Genomic DNA, 26902 nt, shown 5'->3' with positions numbered 1-26902 from the left:
ACATGCTCGCCCTTTTAGCCGTGGGAGCGTTTTAATGTGAGGGTCAATCCCATCATCTGTTGGTAAAAGAGTAGCCCAAGAGTTGGCGGTGGGTGGTAATTAGTAGCTGCCTTCCCTCTAGTCTTTCACTGCTAAATTAAGGACGGCAGATAGCCCTCGTGTAGCTTTGCGCGAAATTCATAAACCAAACCAAAGAGAATAAAAAATAATAATGGGAGAATGACGTGTTTTATCACAGATCCTTTCAGTAGACCGATGTAATCCGTATGAAAGAAAATCTTCCAACATTTGTGCTTTTTCTTTTCTAATGTCGATTAAACAGACACTTTTATCCTTGGGTAGAATGTATTTCATACTAAACCGGAAATAAGAATAAAATAAAATGGCTCGTGTCCAATCGGAAGATATGTTATACTTTAATTTTATTTTGATATCATTCGCATGTGAACTTGAATTATTGGTCTGCTTTGATGTCACTCTAAGAGCGATAAAGAGTCTAGTGGTTAGGATGCTCGACTCGCAATCTGTGGGGGCGTTATAATGCGATGGTCAATCGCACTATTCGTAGGTAATAAAAGTAGCTCAAGAGTTTGCGTTGGGTGGCCTTACCTCTAGTTTATCACTACTAAATTAGGAACTGATAGCACAGATAGCCTTAGTCTAGCTTTGCGCGAAAATTAAAAAACTAAACCAAACTGGTTTGAAAAAAGTTACTCGTCTCTGTGAATAATAAGAAAATGTATTATGATGAAGTAAAAATGTATAGCATAGACGGTTGATATACAGAAATGGAAGTATTTATACCTTCAGTTATTCTACTGTTTAAGACAGCTTCCTATTTATTTTTGTATCTTTATAAAAAATGTTATACGAGATTCCAAATTTCGATGGAAATCACATGTAGAACACGTGTACTAGATTAAGATTTTATGTATGTAAAATATATAAACTTCAGTTTAATACTCTTCCTTCTGTATGCCAGTTGGTTTATACATCATTATATGAATCTGTGATTCGTTATGGTATACCAATATACAGGTCTATTTACAATTGTTATATAAGCAAAATATTGCAGTTGCAAAACGGTATGGTAAAAAAATATTTTACCAATAAGAAAAAGAAATAATATGGTTGCTTATGAAAGATATATAACTTTTAGCATAATGAATGTGTTTAAATTATACCAGTACACTATTATAATAAAGTATTATTTCTTATCGCATTTTAAAATTAGAATAGATCATGATAAAAATACAAGACACAAAAGTTAGGTTATTATAATTTACCTGAAGTAAAAAAATAACCATGGAAAAAATAAAGTTATCATGTTTATTTAATATAATTTCAAGAAGTATAATAGATATTAAAACATATACAAATATTTAAAAACATGATAAAAACTGGTTAGTAACACAAAAATAATGTTATGAACTAATATGTACAATTAAAAAACATTCAAACTGAGTATGTTTTATAATATTATTGTATTTTATGAATATTGTGTGATGAATTTTAATTTAATTTAGATGTAAATAGTACATTTTCTTTCGGATAAGCTTTAAGCTTCGCGGGATGTTATTTGAATGTATTATGCTGTATTCATAAGAATTGACTGATTGTAAAAAATTATGGGATTGTGAAATAACATTTTTATGTGACAGAATATTGAGAAAAGATGTTCTTTTCTTGTTAAGTGACTTTTTAGCTTTTAATGCAACTAGCTACTACATTCTTATTGGGATTAAGCTTTGATAATTAATTAAAAAAGGGGGGGGGGTGAACCCGGATTACATAAGATAAGGCATTGCGCTCATTTTGCTAAAAAAAAACAATTTGTAAGCTGATAAAAACAACGACATAGATTCAAAACAAACAGAACACTTAAAACTTGAGAAAAGCGGCATTTTTCGTACTCCTGGTTTCATCAAAATGGTATTAGTTACAGAGCGGACTTTAGTGTCTATGACAGTCAATGATTGGTAGTATATCCTTTAATGACGTACAGAAAATTCTATCAAAATAAACTCTACAGTAGCATTCTCTACAGACGTTCAACGGTATATATAAAAAGGTCAGTTAAAGAATGGATTTATAGGTAAACAAAAACAAACTTTTTATTTATTTCATTTGTTACTCATTCTCAACCTATCTATAGTTGATAATCTCTAGTATAAAATATTCCATACTGACTTTTATTGTTCGCATCTTATCAATCGTAGAATCTGAGTGGACCTCTTTTGAAGTACTCGTGACAGCAAAATGATTGTTCTATCTGCACAGTTCTATCTGTCTATTTGTCTGACGGAACTTTCTCGCAAATTTCGCGACCAAACGCTACAAATCTCGTATCGTTAGAAAGGCCTTTTTGTCAGAGGAGCCCGGATTGCATATCGGCTTTTCCATTCAGAATAAATTTACGTGTTGTTTTTTACTTTTTAACGCAGGAGAGATATGTTTTATCGAGATGCGTTAAATACACACACACACACACATATATTTATAATACACTTGCATTTGTTTGTTCGGAAATTTTCTCGTTAATTTCTCGATCAAACACTACAAATCTGATATAGTTAGAAAGGCATTTATCCGAGGAATCCGGATTGCATATTGGCTTTTCAATTTAGAATCACCTTACCTGTTATTTGCTTAGTCAAACTCTTTAATGCAACGATTATGGTACACGATGGCACAATGTCGTCTTCATCATATGACGACTGGCTGCGACTTCAACTTTAGTTTTTTATTTGTAAGTTATTTCACACAAACAACACTAAACGCACTGTATTTTTTTAAAAAAGAACATTAAACTACATACAATTTCTATGGACTTTCTCGACTTACTTAGGTCTAAAATACGCATGCACTATTCGTTCAAAACCATATTGTTATCACTTTGTGAACACGCATTCAGACGTTTATGCATATTCAGCTAAGTTTACCTTCATTACAACTTTACAATTACTTTCCTTTGTAATAATTTAGCTACTATAAACACCTTTTAGCCACATTTTTTCGTTACTACGGGATTTATTCTTCGTTTTTGTGAGTTTCTTTGTTTCAACTCATAAAACCGTGTCATACACTGAACGATCATAATTGTTTCATACTCTGTACACTTTAAATACCATTACTTTATTGTTTACTTTACATGTAGTTTTATTAAATAAAGTTACGTCTACGTGAGTTTATTTGTCTGATCACTTAAATTGTTTTCAAATAGACCAGGATCTTTTGATCTAACATATGATGTCTGCAAGGAAGTGTAGCTTAAATGGCGTGCGTGAAAATGATAGAATAAGGAAACTTCAAGCGAAGGGCATGAAAACTACCGCAAACGTTTTGCGGTTCGCGACTAGTTAATTATATTCATCTTTATTTGTCTATTTTATTTTGCATATTCTTCTTATCTAGAATCCTCATTGCTATTATTGTTAATCGTTATTCATTTGAAAACTGAGGATATTAATCACGTTATTACTATTATTTTTTTCGTACCCGATACCTTCTACACTTCAGAGGTTCAGACGTTTGGTTGAAATATTGCTGTTAATTAGTTCTCCAGTATTCTTAACAAAGCATTCATTATTGTTCACGCGAGTTGATTTCGAGGGTGATCAAACTTAAAGATTTGATCTCCTGTTTGGTCCAACCAGTTCCTTTGTGTTGAACTATTTTGAGTGATTTCCAATCCTCATCGGATCTGTGTTACAGGAAAGTACCAAAATCAGACTTACTTTGAACTCTTAGGCTTACAAAATTTCGCTCAGTGTAATAATAGAGTTGGTTATGAAGAAGTAAGGAAGCACCTTGGATCTCACTATAAAGTAATTTTTGAACGCTTTGAAACTTAGTATTTTTTCTTTTATCAGTAGCTATCACTCTTCAAAAGCGTTCGAGCTCTCTAGTTTTTTTTTTTTTAATGATTGAGAATATTGTGTGGCATGTTTATTTGACAAAGAGTTACTCGCGCTTTGTTGGTTTCGGAAATAGTGTGTGACGTGATGACCGGATCCTGGGGTCTGTGTATAGGAACTTTTGAGTTTGAAGATTAATGTTCTGTTAGATTATACAGGCAGCCCTCACTTGGAGTAGTGTGTTTAAGTGATGGAGTGTAGGAGCATTCAGTTTGATGAGTGTTAAGATTGTTCGGTAGTAGGAAGAAATCATTTAGATTCTGGACAGGTTAAGCATAATAATGAGATAATTAAAAATTGGTAATTTAAAAAGTTGAGTCAAAATGCAAATATTATATTTTCAAGCCTTTAAAAGAAATATAATAAACTAGGCGGGAAATAATGTCTACATTATTTTCTAAAGCTACAAATCCCTATTTTGGCTCCATGTCTACAGTACTTATCAATTTTAGTGGAGTCAAAATTGAGATTTGTAGTTTGAGAAAGTAATGTAGACACTATTTTCAATTTAGTTTTAGTTTTTTTAGTCCCTAGTTGTAGGCTTGAAAATATAATATTTGCAGTTTAATTCAACTTGTTTCGTTATTTTTTGACGATCCTTATTTCCCCTTTTAACAATTTTTAATTATCTTGTTTCTTAAGTTTTTAATGTCCATTTATGGATAATATATTTTAAACATATGCAATTCAGTTGAATTTTACATGTTTTTAAGCAACTTATTGCTGCATTGGTTTTTTCTCCACCCAACCATTATTTACTGAGCCAGGTGGTTTTGTGCCTGAGGTTTCTTATAAACACGCGTTTAACAAGCGTCGAGTACAAATGAAGCCGCTCATAACAACATCGCATATATTACGTATTTATAGCTATGTAAATCAACTTTCAATGAAAAATAATCAACTTTTTTAAATAGGTCATGGACATTCGCAGCGTTTCATATAGTAAATCTGTCTGAGTTTTGGTGCAAAATACCCAGCCGATTTTGCTGTAGGCAAAAAATTACGAATAATAATAATACTAAAATATGCACTCATAATTTCAGCGAAGTATGAAAATCAGTAGAATAAATCACCATTCACATGAGTAGTGAAATCTACTATGGTAATCGTTTACTGTTAGAAAACTCACTGAAGTAGTTGCAAAGAGAAAGTAATACAGCGAACTTGAGAAACAATGAAGAACAGCGAACTCAAGAAACAATGAATCCTCAACGTGACAGTTTCCAATTAATGCACTATAAATTGCACAAATTATTTTCCACTTAATGTGCATTAGTAAAACAGCGGATTTTTTCAATGGTGAAAAGTGAAGGACTTGGAGAAATTCTTCAGGGCGAAAAAACGAAGGTGCTTGAATTAATTTTAAAACTGTCGTATTACATATTCAATACTGCATCCATTACTATTGTCCAGGTTTCAGTAAAATATAATCAATAATAATAAAGCTGGAGACACTGTTATAAATATATACATTGTTTAATTTAATAAAACGAAGTGTTTTCGACTAGTATAACGGTACTTAAATGACTTGTACATTTCTGCGATGCTTGAATGGATTCGAAGAGCTTATGTTTTAGAGGGTGGAAATCTTGACTTTCAAGAATCAACTTACAAATAGCTCTACAACCTTCGCAAAAGTTTGTTTAGTAGTTGTGCAGTATACCTAGCAGTTTTTGCTGTAGGCTTCGAAGAAACTTGGCCAGTATCGATGAAAAAACTTATAAAATCTCTCCTTTTCTTTCAAGAATCAACATAAAAATAATCCTATGACCTGCGCAGTTGTTTTTTTAAAAGGTTTGTCCAGGTTTGAATAAAATATTCATAGCCGTTTTTTCTGTAGGCTTGTGAAACAAGAATAATATGAATAATGATAATAGGAAGAACAAATGGATGACTTTTGAATTTTGTCTAATAATCGGAAAATCATTTTTTTTGCTGTTGTCAATATTTTAGCAGCTTTAGCCATTGAGATAGAAGATCATGAGTATTGTATCAAGAACAAATCTGCTTTTTAAGATGGTTTTTGCCCGTATGTTCTACAATAATTTTTATGAAATTTCTGGGCGATCCCTATTATGAACCACTATAGTGGTTCATGATACATATTTCAGTATTAAAATAACTATTTTTTTCAAGTCTTGGAAAAGCTATTGCATACTTACTTCCTCTCGGAAATGTAAACTCGTAGAATGGCCTAAGCTCGATAATTTAGAATGTGGCGAAAGTTAGATCAGGTGAAACTAATGTTAGCTTGTCATGTGGGTGCGGAAGGTTTTGGTTAAGTAGAATCTGGATGTTCCAGGTAATCCCCGATATCCTGAAATAGATTCTTCATGCTACTTGTTCTCATGCTCTGATTTGCTCTTGAAGGCACTAAGGGGAAACAACTAATTCAGTCCAAGGAAGTCTTATTACAGGCTTCATTAAATCGTTCACTGTTGGTTAGTGTACGTTTTCTGTATTGTCTGCACTTAATGGGGACGGGGGAAGAGGTTAAACATTTTTGCCATTTAATTGTTAATACTTAGCCCATTTTAAAGTGAAAATCATTTCTTAGTTAATTAGTGTTGTGAATGTTTTAAACTCAGAATGTTAACTTTAGTTATGCCTTGCTAAGCTATCAATTTAGACCCAATGTGCTTAGTAATTTTTTTCTTATAATTCAAAGTAAATTAGTGAAATTTATCACCATAATTTTGTCGTAGCATTTACATGCACAAAATAAAGAAAGAAAGAAAGAAAAGATAAAAATCAGTCATGTTAGGAGTTGCGCCTTATTTATTTGTTTTCTGACTTGGTCGAATGGTAACAGAAACTTCGTCAGTTGTTCTGTGAGGAAAAAGAATTAAAGAATACCCATTGTTTATTGAATTTGATCGTCCAATTATGTTTAAGTCGAATGTAATTCATCATTAGTTACTTCGCAGGACGTTATTGTTATAGCAAACACACGACCAATAAGAAAATGTAACCAATCTCACGTGATGCTAGGGTTTCCCACATCGTGAACGTCGCAATGTAGTATCAATATTTAATAAATTATTTGTTGACGAATGACAGTAGTACTTTTATTGTTGGTCTGGTGGTTACGGCGCTCAACTAGCCTTCTATGAGTCGTGGGATCGAAACTCATCGCCGAACATGGTCTCCCTTTCAGCTGTGGGGGTACTTTAATGTGATGGTGAATTCCATTACGGTAAAGAGTAGCCTAATAATTGATGGTGGGTGGTGTTTGAATAGCTGCTTTCCCTGTGGTCTAATTAGGGAAAGTTAGCGTAGAACACGAGAAAAAGCAAACAAACTTATTGCTATAAACATTCGTGTTTCTGGAAAAATACTTATTGCAAGTCAACATCATCTTCATATTCCTATATCGTTTTAACAGTTGCATATTCTACTTAGTTATTATCATAAAATAATTAAATTTAACGTGTATCGTAATCAGGGTTCCTGTCCAAAACCATGATTTTTAACATGTGCATATTAATTTGTTCTTGTATAGTAATAACTTATTAGTTTTCTATGCTCGATCTTCCATCTTGACGTATATCATGGTGTAGTATAACGTTTTTTGTTTGACTTTTTAATTAGAAATATGATCAGCAGTTACATAGTTCTATAACAGTTTGTTTCGTAATTAGTTAATTAACCTGTAAAATATTCACTCTACTTACTTCGGGTGATTGTTGTTAACAAAAATACACAGCAATAAGTAATAATAAAATATAAATGGTTACTGCCGGCCAGTTGCCTCCCTGTGATCGGTGCTTTATGATTAGGTACGGCGCCATACAATCTGGCTTCGGACCGACGAACATGTTGGAGGTAGAAGAACATGTGATAAACTACTCTAGCGAGTAAATCAGCACCTTGTGTTTGTATCAGGTTTCAAAGCTTGCCGGATGATTGTTTAGTGAAATTATTATTAAATTTCCTATACTTTTCAGTCGAAGTCCTGCAGATATAGAATACAATGAAGTAGCTCTTTTAACTTTGACGTTAAGAAAGTATAGTCTGGGCACAGCTTTAGTCTGTGTGTACTTGACAATCAAAATGTGTGTTCAGAAATCAATAAAGGGAAATCCCTTGTGGTGATGAAAGAACTTGAGAGGAGGAAACCTTGAGCTGTTTTAAGAACCACTTAATGTAAAAAAAACAAAACAAACAAACATAGTGATAGTAAACCGCAAAGTTCGCCGTATAGTTTCGTACACATCTACATATTTGAATAACAAAAGTCAAGGTAATAACGTAAGAGTCTTCTCCAACGTTTCTAAGAATATTCTGTACATTATCAATAAAAACATCTGAAACAAGACAGGGCCACAAATATGTTGCTTTGTAACACATTTCTTAAAAAAAAAAGAAAGAAGAAAGGAAAATTTTTTTTTTAGAAACGTGCTGTGTTGATTCAGTTTCTTCGGAATCAACAGCATCGAATCAGTCTGTAATCTTCATATCTCGTGTTTTCAGCGGTCCACTTGCTCGACACGAATTGAATAGTATTTTCTTTCATTGTATAGACCCAAAAACTTTATGCAAGAAATTTTTTATACAATTGTTATATTTGATTTGAGCCTAATATCAGTTCCAACCTGCTTTATACACGCGTGTGTTATCTATTCGGTTTAATGATTTTCCTGTTAAATGTCTGAATGGAGTTGAAAATTGGTATAATATTAAATAATTGTCATACAAGTTTTATTTTGTTCGTATGACAGTCTTGTACGTGATATGAAAATCTGCACCTTACTTTCACTGCATTTCAGTGACACTCGCCATGGCCTAGAGGTTAGAGTGTCGGGCTCTGGGTCCAAAGGCTCAATTTTAGCATCCCATCGTCACAAAAACGCAACTCGCACTATAGTGTCATGGGTGCGTTAAAAGAGTGACAGTTAAATCCCACTGTTCGATTAGAGCAGCCCAAACATTACCAGTAGATACTGTTGGTCAGCTGCGTTCCCTCTAGACTTATCACTTTAAAAATTCAGGGGAATAGCTAGTGCAAAAAGTCCTTTTATAGCTTTGCGCGAATATCTAAAAGAAAAGTTCTTAACAGCGAAGTGCTCATCTATAGGGACTAAGTTACGTTACAGTAAGATGAATATAAACGTAGCCAGTTGTTAAGTGTATGTGTTTCAATATTTCAAAAATTACTATTAAAGTCTCGATTCTTCACTTGCTATACATTTGCCATCTCAACTTTAACATGTGTTAAGGTGAAGGAGAAATGTCTTGCTTGTTCCTCCATGTTGTAGACTACGACGTCCCGTATCTACTCAACATTGCAACCAACAGTTATTGCTTAGTACACATATTTAATGATACAACTAGATAAGCATTATTATCTTCCATTCTTCTATTGTAGGTCATTCGACAGTAGATGTATTAGGAATTTTTGTATATTTTTTAGGAATGTTATCATGATGTAAGGCAGGTTCATCAAGTTCTTACGGTTAGTATAATGAACTCTAGAAAGTTAAAGCGAAAAATAACTTTTTACTCATCATAGTTTAAAGTGTACAACCTTATCTAGTCTCAGAAATAACGCTGGCCTAACATGTACAACACATTGGTCTCCACAAAGCTCGTTCCATAAAGTCAGCACAGGGTTATGAGAAGTACTGGAGTGAAAATATGTTCTGAAAGTTACTTGGAGTCAATAAGTATTTCTAGCATTCAGTGGGATGCGTTGTTGAATCTATGTTCTATTTCATTTTGTCGCCGACTTGGAGAAACAGTTTTTTTTTGCCTTCCCATATTTTATATGTTTTCATATTGGACAGGTTGTAAACTGTTACTGTATCGCTTTTGTAGCGAACAATGGTAAAACGTTCAATATATATATAGTTTATACATTTTACTAAACAAAAGTTTTGTCGTTTGAAAGAAGTAATGCAAGCTGCCACAGACGATCCATTCTGGAATCAGGCATTATTTTCTTTCTGTATTTATTCTATGATGGCTTAGTCCTTTCGTAGATTGGCTAAGTATCGAGGACGTGAGAACTATTCACTGATCCACGAACTGGAATCTAAACTGAATTAGTGCGATATCTGGTATTCACAAAGCTGTAGGAAAGGTAACATTGAAGGAGAACCTTCCTAACCAGAAGACTAACCCAGAAAAAACAATCATATTTGAAGTTAGTATACTGAACAGTGTACAGGATTCATTTCTTTCTTGTTTTGTTCAATAAAGCATTTCGTACACATTATTTGACGGCGATCACTCAAAGCTCAAACACTATCCTCTTTTTTTCACAAAAATACAAGAGAATTTAGGGAAGGACTGAATTTATTCCACAGAAAATCATTAGGGATGGAGCTTGTACTACGAGAACCTCAAATAAAGCCTTTGCATACCAAGAACGAAAAAACAACAATAAAAGTTTCGCACGTAAGAAACTAGTTATGTTTACCCCCGCCCCCAATCCAAACACAGAATTTTTAGCTAATATATAATCCTGGAAATGCAACTAGTCGAATGCTTTAGTTTCTCCTGTACTGTGGGCACTTTAGATAATTCGAATGCTTTAGTTTCCCCTGTACTGTGGGCGCTTTAGATAATTCGAATGCTTTAGTTTCCTCCTGTACTGTGGGCACTTTAGATAATTCGAATGCTTTAGTTTCCCCTGTACTGTGGGCACTTTAGATAATTCGAGTGCTTTAGTTTCCCCTGTACTGTGGGCACTTTAGATAATTCGAGTGCTTTAGTTTCCCCTGTACTGTGGGCACTTTAGATAATTTGAATGCTTTAGTTTCCCCTGTACTGTGGGCACTTTAGATAATTTCTTACATTTGGTTTTGAAGACACTAATACTCTACACATGTGATAGAAACTTACTTATGATAGCACGGGAATTTACATCAGTAGAGCTTACCCTTTCAACCATGCTGAGAAAAAAACTTATGAAATACTAATCGAACTGAAATAAGATGAAGAAAAAAAAAGACAGGAGAATTGTGATCAGACAGTCTAATTCGTACAGGAGCTGTAGATAACTATGAAATATGATATAAAAATCAAGACACTGCTGCAGGACAGACTGTGTGTTATTAATAGAAGTGATAGTTTCGCAATTTTCCACCTTCTGTAGCTCGGACAGTGGTAATCCAAACTATCACATATTTTTTCTAGTTGTGCTCTACTGGACTCTTACTTCACATACCAAATTTCAAGTCAATCCTTTGAGATATAACATTTCCAATTTTGATTGTGTTTGTTCCTTTTTTATTTCTTCGCACCAAATGTACTTTATTTGATAGAAAAACGTACTTAACTTTTATAGATTTTTCTCAAATTTGGTAAACTGATAGATCATTACAATATACAATTAGGAGTCTCATTTGGTGTTAATATAAGCCACAAGTGCAAAGTTATTTAACAAAAACCTTTCAAATTTGATAATAAACTTTTTGCACGCCTACGCAAAAAGTCACGTGAGCTATCGGTCCAACATTTTTACTACAACTTCAACTACGAGTAAAAGTGGACCGTTACTATAAAGGAAGCAATTGATACTGTTTTAGAGGTAATATTACCATATAGTTTAAATAATCTGGTTGGTTCTGTGAAGTAAAGATTTGTTCCGAATAATAGGGTTGCGATCTTAAAGCCAATGTAGGTTACTATCGAATGTCACTTTTTTGCTTGCTGTGGTTTGTTGGTGTATATTGACAAAAAGTCATGATTTGTAATTAGAAACACCTTAGGTGTGAGAAAAAGGTGTGGCCAAAAAGGATTAAGTGTGCGGCTAAAAGGAATGAAATCAAAATTAACGGCCAAACTGGTAGCTACACTTATAGCATTGATAATAATTTTACAGCAAATATTCATTCATTAATTAGCTAGGACGCGTATTTTGTTTTACCCACAATCATGCCCCAAGCTGAACAAAAAACGAGGTCTGGCTAGCTACTGAATGAATATTTGCTGTAAAACAATGCTATAAGTGTAGCTACGAGTTTGACCGCCAGTTTTGATTTCATTCCTTTATGTCGCACCCTCGGTCTTTTTTTTTTTTGCCGCACCTATTTTTCACACCTAAGGTGTTTTTGATTAGGTGAGTGAAAGATAGATTGGTTTCTATCAATGCTTTCTTAAATATATAGAATATAAGCCGGTAGAAGATTTATTTAATGACTAAGTTACGTGTTACAGTAAAACTGAGGTGTCATTATGTAGTGCCTATGGTAGCTTATTCAATGTTACATAATTTCGAATGGTTTTGTAGCTTTATGTTGCGGTAAAACTTGGGTAATTAGCTTTACTTAGCGTGTATTTAGTTTGTTCAGTGTTACATAATGTCGGCTGATTTAATAGCTTTGTGTTAGCTTATTTAAGGTTCATTGTGATACTTTTATTAGAAATATTAATTTGCATTTTTAACCTAGAATTTGTATTTAGAACTAACCTAAATCTCCTAAGTTCACCGAACCTTGCGAGATATTATTGGGTTTACGGCCGAAAATATCGTTAACAGTGACGATACACAACAGTAAGAAAATATGCATTCTGATCTTTGTAAATAGGTACGTAATAAAAGTGTATTTAATGAACTATACTCAAAATCGGGTTGATTTTTAGTTTCATTCTGATAGGAAGTTATTGTTTACATAATGTCGACTGATTTCAATAACTTTATATTACAGTAAAACTAAAGTGGCATGATATAGCGCGTGTGTTTACCGTGTTCAGTGTAACATTATCAAGACTTCTTTAATATACACGCAAGTGATTGAGCTAGTAATCAGCGTAAAATTTATGGAAGCGGTTGATAGTTTTTTTTTTGCTGTTTACGTTTGTTAAACTTCTAAGTCTGTGAGCTTAAAAAAGTGCTAGAAACTTGTGAGAATATTTTTGGCGTAAGTTGTATGAGTTTCTCTTGCGTTCTCTTTTCATGTTGTAAGATGTGCGTGGTATTTTCTGTCAGTTACATCTTTTCACAGCATAACCTGTAACTAAGAATTGAGAATCATTCAAAATAAACGCCTATATTTATATAAAAAAAAAGAAACTTATGAAGTTATGAGAGAAGTGAATTTCTTGTAGCTAGCACTGCAGCGCCTCTGGTGGTGTGTGTATGTGTGTGTGTGTGTGTGTGTGTGTGTGTATATATATATATATATATAATAATATCTGTTATTCTTTGATTATTTATTTAATTAAGGTAAGTTGACGTAGGTACCTACATAAATTTGTTAGTTTGATTGGTTTGTGATACCTTATAGTGGCATGCTAAATATTTTAAATGGTATTTATTTCTAAGTGTTCTATTCATATGGAAAAATATTGTAAGAGCAAAGCGATGATATAATGTAAGGAAGTTACGTAAAATAATTAACTACATACGTCTCGATTGATAGTTGATGGAACACCTCGATAATTTTAACACGTAATTAAAGACAAAGAAGTATATAAAATTGTCAGCTCGTATATACAGGCGTTGTAAAATAAGGAGTAAATCTGATTCAGTAGTGATTCACGTTGGTGTCTCACTCAAAATGCTTGTTATATGACACTTGACATTTTTAGAATTCACCCATTAGTGCAATTTCACAGAAATTTGATGTCACAATAAAGAAATGCGTTAATTTTGTATCGTCGGATTCTTTTCTTTTTGTTGACCTCGTCTTGTACTAGCTATTCAAAACTTGCTCGTCTTGAGTTCAAGAGATTAATTAGGTGTTGAATTCTGTTCCAGTAACTTTCCGTCATCAGCGCTGAAGTTAATTAACTTCATTTTTTCTTCCTTTTTTTTTTTTTACAGTTATAAGTTTTTATTATTAAATGTATTTCACCAGATCTTAATGACACTTGAGTTGTTCCTGACTTAGCGTAGTTAATTTTTAAGTTAATAGTTAAGGTAACCATGTGCTGTGATACTTGTATGTATGACATGCGGAAGTTAACCCAGACTTCCTGTTTTCACGCCATCCAAACCTTGTATGAAATATGAAAAAAAAAAAAATAATAATAAAAGAAAATTCCTTAGTTAATGTTCAATTGCTTTTGGTTACGGCATTTTAAATTTAAGTTACTTCGTTTACTTTTGTTCTCCGGTGGATCAGCGGTAAGTATGCGGACTTGCAATGCAAAGATCAGGGGGTCTGATTCTCCGTAGCGGATAGAGTGTGCGTAGTCCACTTTGTAGCTTTGCACTAAGAACAACGAATACATCATTTGCTTTTACGTTGATTTCGGCATATGATTTCTGGTGCCGTCTTTTGTGTATGTTTCTTTCTAGGACGTATATGATGGCGGATTAATGTTTTCTTGAATGTTATTCGTGAACTCTTTCTTCCGCATCTTAGTTATCGGGCAGGTGGCAGCACTGTCTATGTAGGGATGGCTCGCATTGTTCCTCGAAATGGTATTTTTAGTATCTCCTCAATAGGTCATCATCAGGCAGGCGGTAGCACTGCATATGTAGGAATGGCCTGGATTGTTAATCGAAATGGTATTTTAAATATCTCCTCAATAGGTCACCAGAACTTTACAATACTATACAGTGTTTCCTTTTATAACAATATAAATGTAATGACTGAGTCACAAGTTCTGGGAATGACTGTTAATATCATAACAAAAAGTCTGAATTTCTTCTTTCTTCTGCTTCTTTTTTATTACATGATAACTCAAAAACCGTAACAGTGGTGTTAACCAATTTCACTGATGTGACATAGTTTCAAACGAAGTATCCGCTTTTATATGTATTATTAACTAGTAGTAATAAACAAATAATAATTATAATGTAAACGATGTTATCATTACCCCTTGAAGTTAGCATTCTTACAGAAATTTTGGTGTTCCTTCAAGAAGCTTTAGTACATGGTGAAACAGGAATTACCAGTCAATAATAGATACACAATAAATATTACAGTTGGAACCTCATTATATCTAAAACCTGGTTATAAATACAACTTTCCTGTGTCTATTGAAATACTGCATTAAAAAAACAAGCAAACAATTAAAGAAAAAAATTCAAAAAAGGAAGTAAATGTAGGGATGGCTAATATCAATCCTTCAAAAACTGCAAACAAGATAGTAGGGATGGCATTTGCATCAACCTTACATGCAAATACCATCTATACTATCTTTTTTTTTTGTTACAATGTCATTATATCAACCAACACTTGTGTTTGTTAAGTTCACAATGCTATTACATCAACCAACACCTTTTTGGTTTCATTTAGACAGTAATGAGGCCATACTTGACTTTTCTGTTCGCCTATTGTGTAATTTAGGGGTTTCCAGCGTTAGCTGTTCACCTAACTTCAATAGATACAGAAATGTTAAAACCCCAGGAATTACAACACACACACACACATTAATGTAATTAACTGTGGAAACACACAAGCAGTGCACATAGAAAAGTCACACGCCAAACACGAATAATGACAACTAGATGGTGAATTTATTGTTATCAAAAACTATTACAAAAATGCAAATTAAAGGCGAATATATTATAGACGATGCACTAATATTTTGCACCTGTTTTACACATAATTACATCTAGTTTTCATGCTCCTGCATAGTTTATCAATGTGCATTTGTGGTTACTGTTCCAAGTGTCCTGAATTACTTCCCGCAATACAGTCAAGTTGTTTGGTCACGTTTATACTTTCGCATTTTTTACATAAACCCATACAGCTTTATGAATATTCATATTCGAACTGTGTGCAGACTTAGTAACAGTTGTGATTGTGTCTCATCGGATCATTTTACGTCAAAATATTGTTTCACCATATTTGCTGCAAGCATGGTGTCATTGTATTGCTGGAGGACGAATCTCCGCCTCATGAGTCATGTTCCTGAGGGAATATATATTGATGGATTATAATATGCCTGTACTCGCAAGCCCGTAGCCAGGTCTGGAATTAGGGAGTTCTTTTTGATCTAAAGTGGAACTCTTTTTATATGTAGCTTTAATGTCCAGGGACGAAAAAAAAAAGTTCAGAAATATGTAATGGTTTCTCTATTGTCACTACAAATAAACATTTCTAATAACTTTCCTCTGATAATATGAAAATGCTATTTTCGCATGTATGCAGTGTTACAAAAGCAATTATATAATGAGAAGCCATCATCAAAGAAAGCAAGAAAAAAAAATGTTAATAGGCGAGCGTAACTCCGTCGGGAGTGGAGGGGGGTGTCGTTCGCATCCTGCCAAATCCTTCTGGCTACGGGCTTGACTTGTAAACAATCCGAGTGCTATCAGATTTTTGTAATGCCTTCCCAGACTTGTACCACTTCCACATTGTGGATGTTGTACATTAAATATGAAACCGCTCTTTTCTCTGTTGTCGAAAAAATTGGTTCACTGTTTTCAAACAACTCGAACTTATATTTATTTGTAAAGAACACACGTTTTTAGCTTTACCCATTCCACTGTTTGTGGTCTCATTGACCTTCTGGTTTGGTTACCATCAGCAGATACAAGACCCTGTAAACCACTTAGTGTGTACATCTTTGTTTTCAACATAACATTCATACATTGTTTTCATCAATGTCTGCACACTCGACTGTTAACTGCCTTGTAAAAAACGTACCTTGAAATACTTAACATCAATTCTGATTGAAGAGCTTCGGTTATTGAAACATGGATTCTTGCAGCGATTTTTCGTATGAAGTGTCCTCGACAAGGCTAAACTTTGATTTATAGATGCATTTTATAGGCCTGGGGGACTTGACTGGAGCATTTTACTGTTACTACTAGTACTTTGTGTAGTTAGCAAGCTGCATTTTCTTTTATAAGCTTGATAATGACGTGACACTTTCTGAATGGTTGGATCACAATCAGTCACAGTGTAAGCTATCACCACGTGACTGTATTCTGGAGCAATTCGTTTTCACACTCCTCATGGAGTCGCATTTCCTTAATTTTTCCTTTCATAATTTTGTTTTTCACTGGTTCTATAATTATTTCCAATATCGCATATATGCTATTATTATTATCATCATTGAACTATTTTGTTTTTAGATCTTATCAAGTAAAACCAGTTTTTGGTATTTCTCATTGGTTTTAGTGTGATAATTATTTTGTTTGTTCTTCTATAACTGTTATATTTCATTCTGTGCATCAGCAAGTTGACAGAAAACTGTTACTCTATCTGATTTAATCAGACTTGTACACACAAGACTGGGAAGGATTAGCTTTAGTAATTGATGAGCCGTGAAGGACGAGCTGCTTGCCAAGGGTGGAGTATGATAAGACAGAATATGAAAATTGGGTAAACATGCAGGCTACTTCTGCACGATATTAAAATTAAATTACACTGTCCCTATTCAATCAGCTTTTCTATGGTGAATGAGGTTTTGATGATAACATGCATATTCCTCACTTCCATGATTACATCTTTTAAATCACTTCCAACTTACAGCTTCTCCTAACTATTTGGTCCAACCCCAGCTGCTTAAGGAACTGCAGTAGTTTACCACACTGAATTTTGGATTTCATGATCAGTTGGTATTTCTAGAGTTCTAATCATATTTTACTATTATTACTGTTGTTGTAGCTAACTCGCATATAAGCTTCACGTGTTTGTAGGGTTAGTTTTGCCTTTGTTAACTACCAGTATGACATTGTTTTTTTTTTTCATATTTGACATATTTCCGTTGCTTGCATATATACACAGATTGAAAACATTCATGATGAAGCCTTACACACGAGTTAATAGGAAGTTTAATTCTAGTACGAATACAAAAAAATAACTATTTGTGAATTGTTACAATTTTGTTATCTTGTATAACTCTACAGCGTTAGTAAGCAATTAGCTTTAAAGCCATTCTAACCATTAATTTTACTCTCAATTATTTCTCTGACAAATCATTATTCTCGTATTTTATTTGAACAAATGTCGTATCCTGTTTACTTATTTTTTGACCAGTCGATTTATTGATAATGTTTTTTGGTTAATAGTTATACTCATAAACTATATTTGATGACTTAGTTTGAACTTGATACTTACTTTGACTAATCAACATATGTTTACTATTTTTTACCAGTCTTTATGCTCTTACATGTTTGACCAAATTCATACAGTTTCATTCATTTATTAACCAGTATATATATATTACATTATTTATATTAAATAATTTATTTGGACTGTCATCATGCGGTGATAATCCATAGAAATTACTTAAAACAACAACAACAAAAAAACACGTTATAGGCATAAAAAACTTATTTGTATTAGATTATATTACTCCAAAATACTGTTAATCAAGTTTATATTGCTTTCTTTGAACAGTCAGTTGACTCGTATATTACTTCTTTTGACTATTCAGTATCTTATCATTTTCTTTAACCTATATGCAATTTTCTTTTGTTTGATAACTATATATTACTATCTTTTAGCACCTTTATTTTACTTTCCCCTTGACTTTACACTTGTGACGTCTATTCATCAAGCCGTTAGAGAGTACTCTACAACGGTTTGGTGTTGTGAGATATATATATATATATATTTCTGGAATTCGCTAGTCTCTGCCTCTTATCATTGTTAACAACGTCTTGTCAAACTTCTAATGGCTTTCACGGCTTGAAGAGAGTTTCTTATATATTTTTGTTGTTGTTTGTTTTTATAGACTCGGTTTGATGTGCCTTATTGGTTAAACATTTTTAGCCAGTGAATACATACTTGGAAAACTTCAGTGATTGTGATAGAACTTTCACAGCGTGTTTGATGCCCATTTTCCTTCGAATAATGTACTGATTTTTCGTGAAACACAATTTGCGAGATGAAGAGTATTTAATAAGTTTTAACTTGTTAAGTTTTGTTGTGCCCTTTAATTTTGGTATTTTAGAACGAGAAGAAATCTTTGCTATTAAAATGATTAATTAGATTGTGTAAATTAAGTACATCTTACATTAATGCAATAATGATCTACAATATATTTAGGACGCGTTGTTTTTTACACCTGAATGCTAATTTTTGACTAAAATCTCTATAGAAAATGTTTAAACTGCACTCTTAACACACACACAAATATTCAAATTTTATTCTCCTCCTACGCTTTTTGAAGCTCTAGTTTCAACAGGGAATGAGGCTGGTAAAACAAAAAGAGAGAGAGAGATATTATTTTAAAGATGCTTGAGTTGCTTTCAAGTAGTTGCTTCCTTCTTGCTCATCAAAGGAAATCATATCTTCCTGAACTCTCGCAGTTTAAAAATGTTATTTTTTAATATGAACGTCGAATCTGCTGAGTTTTACTTATTTTGATATCACTAAACAAGTAATTCTGAGATAATTTCAACTCTATATTTGTAATAGCATATTCTAAGTGATAAATTCGTATTCTCCGTTGTCGAAATATTAACCACAATAACTGCCAACTAAATAAAAGATCTTTGTATAGGACAGGACTTGGGCAGTCGGCACTGGATTTCGCGCATGCGCATAAACTCATACCTTAACTTTGGCATCGCACTAAAGTACATTCGTTGCAGAAATAAAACGGGGATTTCTGGATATTTTGTTTATCACAAAGGACTTTGTTTATCAATATTGAATAATTTGGAAGTCCGATTTCGAATGAAATCTGAAGGAGGGGTCTGGAGTGAGACAAACTACTTTGTTTTAACACTTTTTTATTTATATGTTGATTTTGTGCTAACGTATGTTCATTGATTGTGTCAATATGCACTATATCTACTCATATCAAGGTTTCCATGTATTCTAACTAAACTCGTACACGTGTATCGCAGGATGTGACGTCTACCTTGTCCCCCCCCCTTCAAAGCACGTGAATTATTCAGAGAAAAGCCTTCTGTTTGTGTGTATTTAAACTACAGTTGTACTGTATGCGATTTCTTAAATTGGTACACAGTGATCATTGTTCGATGATAATCTTCTTGACCGTTACGATTCTCACATTCTGTCGAATTCGCAACACTGTTTCAAAGCGATGTTTCTAAACCACTAGAATCTCTGTAATGTGTTAGTGAACACGTGTATGTGACTGAAAAAGGAGAATTTCGTTGTATCTTAAGGACGTAAAGACTTCGTTAAAACATTGAAAGCTCTTCCTACATATTTATTTCATACTTTTATTTTAATTACGCTTTTAACAACACGACGTGCAAACTACGTAAAATTCACATAAGAACAGACAGCACAGAGAGAGACTGTAACAGATAGCACAGATAGAGACTGTAACAGATAGCACAGATAGAGACTGTAACAGATAGCACAGATAGAGACTGTAACAGATAGCACAGATAGAGACTGTAACAGATAGCACAGAGAGAAACTGTAACAGATAGCACAGAGAGAAACTGTAACAGATAGCACAGAGAGAAACTGTAACAGATAGCACAGAGAGAAACTGTAACAGATAGCACAGAGAAACTGTAAGAGAGAACACAGAGAAACTGTAAGAGAGAACACAGAGAGAAACTAAGAGAGAACATAGAGGGAAAACGTAACCGATAGCACAGAGAGAAACTGTAACAGACAACGCAGAGAGAAACTGTAACAACCAACGCAGAGAGAAACTGTAACAGACAACGCAGAGAGAAACTGTAATTGATAGTACAGAGAGAAACTAATTGATAGTACAGAGTGAAACTGTAAGAGAGAACGCAGAGATAAACTGTAAGAGAGAACGCAGAGATAAACTGTAAGAGAGAACGCAGAGATAAACTGTAAGAGAGAACGCAGAGATAAACTGTAAGAGAGAGAACGCAGAGATAAACTGTAAGAGAGAGAACGCAGAGAGAAACTGCATGAGAGAACGCAGAGAGAAACTGCAAGAGAGAACGCAGAGAGAAACCGTAACAGACAACGCAGAGAGAAACCGTAACAGACAACGCAGAGAGAAACCGTAACAGACAACGCAGAGAGAAACCGTAACAGACAACGCAGAGAGAAACCGTAACTGATAGTACAGAGATAAACTGTAAGAGAGAACACAGAGATAAACTGTAACAGATAGCACAGAGAAAAAATGTAACAGACAGCACAGAGAGAAACCGTAAGAGAGAACACTGTCTGAGTTACAAGTTTGTGTAGAGTGGTATAATTTTTGTATTGATCATTGTTTTGTAACTTTCACAAGACAGGGTTTCAAAGAATGTCTGTTCGGTTTAACCGGAACACTTGAGAGTTTTATCAATAAAAGGTATACATTGCCATGTTTATTGATGTTGATTAACGAACTAGACAAATGTGATATATTACTTCTTTGATGATGATGTTTTTTATCGTATTACGAGCCGACGAAAATGTATAGTTTTATGTTGATGTTGTTTTTGGACTTATAATAATGTATTGCTACACTGCAAACGTTCTGTAGATGGTTAAAGAGATATTATTGAAATGTTTGTTAGTAAATATCCTAATAACGGCTGAGAATAAGTTTTCAGCTAGATCAGTTCTTATTAGCCCAGCTGAACCAATTATACAGCCCCCAGTGGCACGGCGGTATATCTGTGGACTTATAATGCTAAAAACCGGGTTTTGATAGCAGTGGTTGGCATAGCACAGATAGCCTGTTGTGTTGCTTTATGCTTAACTACAAACGAATAAACAAAACCAAGGATACAAAATATTATCCATAGAGCTTTGTATTGTTTAACTTTAGCTTGATACAGATTTTGTTCGTATGCAACTTTCTGTTACACCAAATGACCTTTTTAGGTTCTCTGGATTGTCGGCTAAGTCTACCATTCAGATCTGTGTCTACAGTGGAGTTGCTTATCAGAAAGTCCAAGGTTTTGCCCACGAGATGCCGCTGAACCCCTTTTCAACTGTAGGGGTGTTTTAAATGTGACATTAAACTTCGTTATTAGGTTATGAACTGCAGCATAGTCAGTAGGCGCTTACTTGATAGTTTTCTTGGATCAGCAATTTTAAATTAGAAATGAATAAATTATCGTTATTTACGTCGTAGCGGTTTGTAATTGTAACAAGAGACATAGTTGTTTGTACTAAATGACAACTTCCTTACCATAATCAACCAGAAGAAATGTAGTTTCGATAATTGTCGGTCTTCGTTAGTCGCTAGTTCAGTGATGCAAAATACTTTCTAACAGATGGTTTTAAAGTCTTGCATCTGAAAACCCAAGTGATACATCTTGTTGGAAACATTCTAAACAGCCTCGAACACGAAGAGTTTGGCGTAGTTATATTGAAAGTGACAGTAACAAATATCATTGTATGATGTAATTAGAAGTGATTAATATATTTGTAGATGTCCTGGAGCTTACACTTGTATGTTTAAAGATCTACGTAATTAAACTTTTAAACACTGATGATGCGTTTTGAAGTATCAGAGTTAAATGTAGTACACCCGTAAACTAGCTCTGCATCACACTTGTTCCATTGGGGCATCTTTGTACAAGATGGTAGCAAAAGGTTAAAGTAGAAGATCCACAGTTTTAATTCCCATAGGTTTGTAGTTTCATGTAATCACTGTTGACAGGAGGTTAATAAATAACCTAACCCAGGAATATCATTTATAATGTTAACTAGTGGAAAAACTCTTTATTCGTGTGCGAAGCATTTTTTTTTTTTTTTGGATGTCGTATTTTCTATTTGAATGTACAAAGTCTATAAACTATAAAGGCAGTGGTGTATTTAAATTACTTATAACAATTAAGTGGTACGCTTAGACTACTCGCGTATGAAGTTAGGTACGTGGAGTTCTGAACAAGTCTGGTGGCCGTGCGAGGCGTCTCATTGACTGTGAGGTTAAACCTATTCCACAACACATGATACCCACCAAACACCTTTAGTACAAAAGAGACTTTGAGCCTAATGGTTTTATCAAAAAATGATAAACCGATCGATCGACTTATTTAGTAAGAGACACAAGATCTGGCGACTTTTTCAAAACATAGGTATCGGGACAAATATTAAAACTGAGTGATACTGCTCCTAAGTACCGGAACTTTAAATGTCTTAACACGTAAATACTGCTGTCTGATATGGGGGTTCTGAGGGATGACAGATTCATTCCCCAAACATCTTTACCTTTGCAATGCACACAGTAGTATCTAAACCAATTCTTTCCTTAGGCACATATGATTACATCGTCCGTAATCACCTACTTCTAATTTCATTTTTGCATAGTTTAATGAAGTTTAAAAACATTCCTACACATGCATACACGTTTTTCCAACAATTTATGCTGGGTTCAAAGTCTATGACTATGAAAAATTCCTAACTCCAAATATAAATTATTCGTTGAGCATTTTTGTGTTGTGCCTTTTACTAAAAAGGAGTAACTGATAAAATATTTATTTATCAGATTATTACAGAGATACTCGTACAACAAAGTAATGAAAATGTACTTACATCATGGATAAATGTATTTATAGGTCAGGTACGTGTTAGACCTATAGATAGATACATTTGTCCATGGTGTAAAGTAAGCTAACACGTACTTGTAACTAACACGTACTTGACCTATAGATACATTTGTCCATGGTCACCATGGACAAATGTATCTATCTATAGGTCAAGTACGTGTTAGCTTACATAAATACATTTGTCCATGGTCTATAGGTCAAGCACGTGTAAGTTTACATCATGGACAAATGTATCTATTTAGAGGTCAAGCACGTGTTAGTTTACACCATGGACAAATGTATCTATAGGTCAAGTATGTGTTAGCTTACACCATGGACAAATGTATCTATCTATAGGTCAAGTACGTGTTAGCTTACACCATGGACAAATGTATTTATCTATAGGTCAAGCACGTGTTAGCTTACACCATGGACAAATGTATTTATCTATAGGTCAAGCACGTGTTAGTTTACACCATGGACAAATGTATCTATTTAGAGGTCAAGCACGTGTTAGTTGCTGTGGGTAGAATTAAAGTAGTTCGTATAAAAATAAATCTGAACTCTTTTTTTCGTACCTGAAAAATAACATGTATACATTATTAGGTCAATAGGGGCTAGAAGAACCCATTATTCAATGATAATTCACATAAATTATTTTATATGTTTTAACTTTAATATTAACTTTTGATTGTCACATAGGAAACGTCAAAAATCGTACTTTATTTTTTCAGAATTTTGAGCGGTTTTTTGGTGTGTAGTGAATACAAATTTCCCAGAAAATATGACAAAGTCTGATGGGAAGGTACATGTCAAAACAAAATGTGAGAAGGAAGGAAGGGAGGGATTTGTTGAAGCAACATGGGTACCTTATGTACCGAATATATACACGAAAACTTCTGATTAAACGTTTTACGAAATTTGCAGTTAACAAACTCCTCTGACGATTTTTATGTTAATTCTTACATGACTTGCATCTTTAGACTGGTATTTGTGTTGTACTGCCAAATAAACACAAACATAACTCTGCATGGATTGGGATTTTATTATTGAAGACTAATTAATTTAATTGTGTTATTAGAAAACATTCTAGCAAAAGTCATTTATGCGCGCGTTCGAAATTATCTAAAGGTCTTTATTAGAATCTCATAACTTAATTGTTCTGGCTAATGACATCTGTTGTAAACCCAAATTAACCAAATATTAATATTATGATCCATCGTATAAAACACCAGATGGCGTAGGATGACAGATAACCTAGGGATAGGATTATAATTTTAACCTTCCATAATTTATTTTTGTTACAAATAACTTTGGAAGTAAGGTATATAATGCTGTCTAAATCGTTTTTATTAACTAACTTAGGGATAGACTATATAATGGTAATCTTATCCAAGGACGTAATATGTAATATTAGTTTTTCTAGATCGATTTTGTTGGCCAACTTGAGGATAAAATAATTGATGTTAATTTTATCGAAATCGTTTTTGTTAGCCAATTTGAGGGTAGAATAAGTGATGCTGATTTTTATAAATCAGAACTTGAGAATAGAATAAGTGATGTTAATCCCAAATCTTTTTTTGTGTTTGTTAACTAATCTAGGGATAGAATATATAATGCCAGTCTTTTTTGTTTAATCGTTCTTATATCGTAAGCCTTTTTATATGGTAAGGTGAAAAAATGTGCAATGAGCTAAATGTTTGCTTGTAGTAAGGGTATTATTAATGCCCTTAGATTTAACATAGTTAAGTCTATTTTGTTGACCATCTTCAGTTCGTTTGTAAGGAACTTAGTATTTTTACTTCTTATTTCTACTGCTTTCATTATTTGGTGGTTTCAAGTTAACTTTACTGTGTTTTCGTTACAGGATTCATCTGTGGGCACACCGGTCACTGTGAGAGTGGACAAAAAAGGGTTCTTCCTTTTCTGGACTGACCAGAACAAGGTACTATCAGTGAAAATATCAGAATTATTGTAAAATCTTTTTTTATAGTTTACGATTCTGATCTTAACTTAAGGGATTGATCAGATTAATTTCATTGGATAAACAATATACATGTGATTTTATTTTTCATTTTTATAATTACAACTATTTCCAAGTTTGCTTGTTTGTTGTCGTGTGTGTGTGTGTGTGTGTGTGTGTGTGTGTGTATGGATGTGTGTGCGCGCATGTGCAATATATCCCTGAACAGTTTGGTTTACTAACCTAGGAATAATACACGTAATTTGAATGTAATTTACAGGAACATAAACTTTATACTACCCTTAAAAATTGAATACCATTGAGTATCAGTATCACTCACATCGAAATCTTTCTTTGTAACGCGACAGACGTTCCAGAATCGATAATCACGCCATCACAAGGAACGTCCCTTACACAGTTTGTCACGAGAAAGTTTTTTATTTTCCCTTCACAAGTTACTGTGTTTCAATTTAAAGATATCAATCCACAGCTCTTCCAACCGACAAGCACTTTGATTAAATCCGCGAAAACTATGACTCATTTATGCTTATTCAACCGACTGTTACTCTGTATAATTAATTATAAAAATGGCGATATATTATTTCTGTTCCTACCGATTAACCTTGACAATTGCTACAACTTTTCCACTGCAGTACATTATTATTAATTGACTGTTACAGTGTTTTATCGTACATTTTGATGACGGTTTTAAAATCGTAAACAATAAGAAAATAAAAAGCACCACAGCCAAATCCTATGAGGATGTGTGGGGTCTTATCGTGATTTTAGCTCTTAAAATATACTTCACTTGCGAAAGTTAATTACATATAATATTCATTTTTTATCCCTTTTTTTTTGGGTCGATATCAGATAAAAAAATAAATTCATCCGTGAGATACAAAAATGTGATTTAACTGCCGGGTGTATAACCGGAACGATCTCATTCCAGTTATTCACTCAACCCGTGACGTAAACTTCAGAGTTCAACAGGGAAGTCACTCTAGCGTTTACAAAGGAAATGTAGATGTCGCTTTACAAAGGAGAGAGAGAGATTTATCACACACATTACAAAACAGACAAGTAGATTTAACATCCAGATTACGAACTAGATAAATAGACACATTTAAATGCATTCAGCATTAAGTTACAAAATCGATGATATGGTACAAAACATGTAGGAACAGATAGATAGGTAAATATTACACATTATTGTACAGGTATATCGACAGAGAAACCTAAATTTAACTCGTGAAACATAAGCACAAGCGTTTTCACACATCTTCATAAAATTTTCAAAGTTAGATAAATGTGAAAGCATCAGGTAGATAACTACAAGTAAATAGATAGGTTTCACACACAAGATAGATTTGGATAGATAATTAAACAGTAAAGTATATTTCACGCATCTAATTACACGTGGATAAACAAGTTATGTAGATTAAGATAGGTTTCACATTTCTAGATACGCATGGATAGACTAGATAGTTAAATTGATAGAGATAAGTTTCACACGTCTAATTTAAACACATGGATAGATAAATAGGTTTCACACATTTTAACTCCACGAGGATGGACAAAGTAGGTAAATAGATAAAGGTAATTTTCGTACATCTGAATACGTGTGGGTGGACAAGAGAGATAAGCTTCACAAATCGGGAGAGAGAGGAGGATGGCAAAAAAGTTAAGCACCCCCGTGTTTTTTTCAAGTGATTCAGATTCGACGTTCTT

General features: G+C 33.6%; 1 protein-coding gene across 1 annotated transcript in view; it reads left to right on the top strand.

The window, feature by feature from the left end:
• LOC106458585 (1-phosphatidylinositol 4,5-bisphosphate phosphodiesterase beta-1-like) overlaps positions 1-26902 on the top strand; it is a 140963-nt gene that overhangs the window by 43599 nt on the left and 70462 nt on the right. The window contains exon 2 of the mRNA XM_013918105.2: positions 25079-25156. Within this exon, the coding sequence (XP_013773559.2) occupies positions 25079-25156 (78 nt within the window). The remainder of the gene's footprint in view (positions 1-25078; positions 25157-26902) is intronic.

This window comes from Limulus polyphemus, unplaced genomic scaffold (assembly GCF_000517525.1).
Source record: "Limulus polyphemus unplaced genomic scaffold, Limulus_polyphemus-2.1.2 Scaffold489, whole genome shotgun sequence".
Taxonomy (NCBI): domain Eukaryota; kingdom Metazoa; phylum Arthropoda; class Merostomata; order Xiphosura; family Limulidae; genus Limulus; species Limulus polyphemus.
Note: the sequence above shows the minus strand (reverse complement) of the source record. Positions and strands in the feature narration are given on the sequence as shown.